The sequence below is a fragment of the Gregarina niphandrodes genome, assembly GCF_000223845.1.
Source record: "Gregarina niphandrodes unplaced genomic scaffold scaffold00016, whole genome shotgun sequence".
Classification (NCBI taxonomy): Eukaryota; Apicomplexa; class Conoidasida; order Eugregarinorida; family Gregarinidae; genus Gregarina; species Gregarina niphandrodes.
In genome coordinates this window covers 218,923-223,067 of record NW_011645785.1, presented here as the reverse complement: position 1 = coordinate 223,067, position 4,145 = coordinate 218,923, and the positions used below count along the sequence as shown (strand labels likewise).

At 48.8% G+C, this 4,145-nt stretch overlaps 2 protein-coding genes across 2 annotated transcripts; both read right to left on the bottom strand.

Annotated features, from left to right (window-relative positions):
* Positions 1-1,668, bottom strand: GNI_087720 (hypothetical protein; the record flags this gene model as incomplete). Its single annotated transcript, XM_011132421.1, has 1 exon — positions 1-1,668. A coding segment is annotated over one exon (1,668 nt), but the record flags the coding sequence as incomplete, so codon positions are not given.
* Positions 1,669-2,142: 474 nt separating this feature from the next.
* GNI_087710 (hypothetical protein) lies at positions 2,143-4,145 on the bottom strand (the record flags this gene model as incomplete). Its single annotated transcript, XM_011132420.1, has 1 exon — positions 2,143-4,145. A coding segment is annotated over one exon (2,003 nt), but the record flags the coding sequence as incomplete, so codon positions are not given.

Below are 4,145 nucleotides of genomic sequence, written 5' to 3'. Positions count from 1 at the left end.
AAGCCATTCCCAAAACTCTTCTGGACTCCACGGCTGTTCACACCTCTCACAAGTGACCGAGGAAGGGTGGGCCTTATTTCCTTCACCGCAGTTATAGCAGCTCGCCGTGGAAGTGTATACAGGTCCATGCTTAGCTTCCCATTCACAAGCCTTCTGAGCTAATCCGAAAACGGATAGTTCAGGGGACAATACAGGGGTTAGGACACCACCGTGCCAGTCATGATTCAGAATGTCGTATGCCCAAACCAGGTAGCGTGATTGAATTCGCAAATCAGTCTCTCCCTCCGCGACAATCTGAAACTTATTTCCCGAAATATTAACTAGATGAGATGGAGGTGAGTCACTCATGATGGTTTGGATGAGCGACGTGTGTCCAGGATCACTATTGCCTATTCCGGCCAATGCTGCCACTCTCTCTTGTATTTTCTGTCTTCGGATATTCCTGCGACTCGCCTTTGCAACTTGATCCAAGGGCACTCGTAAGGTACCCAACTTCTTCAGAACAAGCCCCTCGAACTCAGCCACTGACATATCCCCATCAGCCTTACACTTTGTCTGTCTCGATCGTCTCCACCGTCTCCACCAACGGCGCATGTGGTCGACAAATCCGATGTTTAAAGGCCAGCTATCCAGAACATCATTAAGTGCGGCATCAACTTGACTTAACGGAATAAACCAACTACCACTACTACATGATAATTGATTCCTAAATCCAACGTCGTTACGATCACTTTTGGATCGTACCAACCACGCGACTAAAGCTGCATCATCCCATTTAACGGTACCTTTTCTGTTATAAGAAATGGTTGTCAAGATCCAATTTGGGGCAGTACTATTTGCTCGGTCGGCTTCCCACTTGGCAGCCGCAACGGCCAATCCGAAGACTGACATTGAATCCGTTATTTTGAATGGTACTAGATGCTGCCAGCCATGATGAAATACGTCATATGCCCATACCAGATATTTACTGTCAACCTCCCATTCTTTTTCTTCAGGGTGAATGAGAACAAATGCAGGTGTACCCTTGATTATACTAGAACCATCGATCCTATCATCGATCCTATCATCGATCCTATCATCGATCCTATCATCGATCCTATCATCGATCCTATCATCGATCCTATCATCGATCCTATCATCGTTCTCTGGACTCACAGAGTTCCGTTTCATTTTACCCCCAATTTGGGCACCGGATATGTCTGCTGGCCCATCTACTTCCACCAACGTATCTTCCGCGAGGTCTGCTACGAATCTATGGGAAGCCTTAATAGCTGTCGTTCTAAGCCAGTGGTCCCGCTCAGCTGACCCTTCTAGGAACCTGTCCAGGAAATGCTTCCGGGGACCCCGCCTAGTTGCGGATTCCAAGCACACTTTCTTTGGTGGTGAAGCATCCTCTGTGAGGGCATCTCTCTGTGGCAGGTAGCAAGTGACCACACCAGCATAACGTTTAACAGCTTTATCTCCAGTGGGCGTCAGGTCCATTGCAGCGCTGCTAACTGACGGTAACCTGATAGGAGTCCCCAATAACTCCCCTTCGGGTCTGGAGTTACGCTCCATGGGTTGTGACTGCGAGGCAGTAACATGCGAATCGATGCCTCCCCAGCTCAATAAAATATTGACTAGTCCGCACGTGGAGAGAGGCTTCCGTAAGCTTGGCTGAGGTGGCATCTTCTTTTCGTTGGCGAATATATAATTAATACCGGAGCCCCAACGGATCCAAACCAACTACTGCCTTGGTCATAGTGCTGCATCGTGATGCGTGCTTATGTAGATGGCATGAATCCACCGGGTTCCTTTGCCTCACATTCTTGCCCGGCTATAATGTGGGTGCTTCGGGTGGGTGGGGATCCGAAGTTGGATATGTTCACTCTCCTTCTGTCCGCCAATCAATAGCCACGACCCGATATGTGAAACACGCGTGTGTAGTTTGCCTGAAAATTAATCAGTATGCATCTAAGGTGTGCTTTGCATTCCAAACACATAAATTCGTCCCAAAAATAAAACGTGTAGACCGCCAACCTCGGGACAGAAGTTCTTTATCAAGTCCTCCGGGTCCACATCAACGGTGGCACATCAACGGTGGCACATCAACGGTGGCACATCAACGGTGGCACATGAAGCGAAATACTTAGACGACATAGCCTACGCGGCCAAGCTGATGTTTGAACCAGCCTCCGAACTTGAACGAAGAACCTTGTGCAGGATCAACCGCTCTAACTCCCATCGACAAAATCCGTCTGGATGCTGGCCGACATGCCTGATCCAATTGCTCCACCATCTGTAGTATCGGGCGCCGAATGACGGGTCATCGTCTGTCGGAAAGAATTTCTGGACTATTCCTGCGGGCATCATCTTGAATGTCGGTCCTTCACGTTGCACCGGACAATCAAAGCCGATTTCGTCGATTATCCTAGACCAGTGACGTCGATCGAATGTACTTGAGTCATAAAATAAATCGTGACTGGGGTATCTTGGTTGTCTTGAGTCCTTTATCTGATTAATGTTCTTCAGTTGATCGTAGACGGTTAAGAAATGTCTCGACCGAAGCCATTCCCAAAACTCTTCGGGGCTCCAGCGTTGTTCGCACCTTTCACAACTTGTCGTTGAACCATGGACTCTACTACCTTCTCCACAGTTATAACAGCTCGCCGTCAAAATGTAAATTTTTCCACCGTTGTCTTCCCACGCACAAGCCTTCTGGGCCAACTCGAAAACTGACAGTCCAGGAGACCACATGGGTTGGGGTACTCTACAGTGTCTTAGCGAATCGTACGCCCAAACGAGATAGCGTGGCTGAATTCTCAGTTCAGCCTCTACGGGATGTGCCGGTGTGATTACCTGAAACTTGTTTCCTGAAATATCCATTAGATGTGGTGGATGTGAATCGCTCATGATCGCCTGGATGAACTTGTCCTGATTAGAATCACTGATCTTTCCTCCAATCAATTCTGCCACGCTGTCAAGTATTCGCTGCCTGCGTTGGGTCCTTCGTATTTTTTTTGCAACCTCACTTAGTGGCACTCGCAAATCTCCCAACTTCTTTACGACTAACCCTTCGAACTGCTGCAACGATAGAAATTCAGCGCGATCTGAACCAGCTGAGAAGGAAAGCTTGAGCTGAGTACTATAACGGCTGCGCCAACAATTCATTATCTTTGCAAATTGATGACTACGACACTCATCTATCGGCCAGGTACCCAGCACGTCACGAAGCGCATCATCCACCTGGTTCAATGGAATGAACCAACCACCTGCTCTTTTATCCATGGTTCCACACCCAACGTCGTCTGCAGATCGGTTCATCCGCAACCAAAACAAGAACACCGCCGGTGACCAAGGCGCATGAAAGGTACTGTAACATTTTGCTTCTAATATGGAGCTACCTCTTCTGTTAGCCAAACCCCTTCTCGCTGCCTCCCAATCGGCCGCTTTTCGGGCTAATCCAAAGACCGATACAGGCTCCGACACTTCGAACGGCACCAAATGCCACCAGTTCCAATAAAATATGTTATGTGCCCATACCAGGTACTTTGGGGCAACAGCGGATGGGTCCTCTTGCGGGAAGATTACTTGAAACGCAGGGATAGACTCGTTACTCCCAGTACATGTGCTACTTTCCACTGTTGAAAAGACCCCAACCGTGTGGCCCACAATTGGACGGTCAACCAGCGACACGGCTAAGTCGTGGGAGCTAGCTGTAGGGTCAGGCTTTCCACAGACCTGCTCGCTAACGGGATCCACCTGATTCGTACAATAAGAGCTTACTCTTTGTACAACCAAACGCTCATGTTCCCATCCACCAAAGCTGTTTGAGGATTGTTTAAACCTTCTAGTCAAGTACGCGAATCGGCCCGACAACGATCGAAAAGCAGGTGTTGGCAGGAACCTCTCGATTGCTTGATGGCACATCTCGAATGTGCACTGTTTATTTCCCGTCGGAACATCGAACCCGATCTCACCGATCATCTTGTACAACCGATCCTGATTGTTGACGAATTGAGTTGACTCTGCTAATAGTGGTCTACGGGGGTTCTTTAGCTGATCCCAGATCCTCTGGAAGTGTCTCGACCGAAGCCATTCCCAAAACTCTTCTGGACTCCACGGCTGTTCACACCTCTCACAAGTGACCGAGGAAGGGTGGGCCT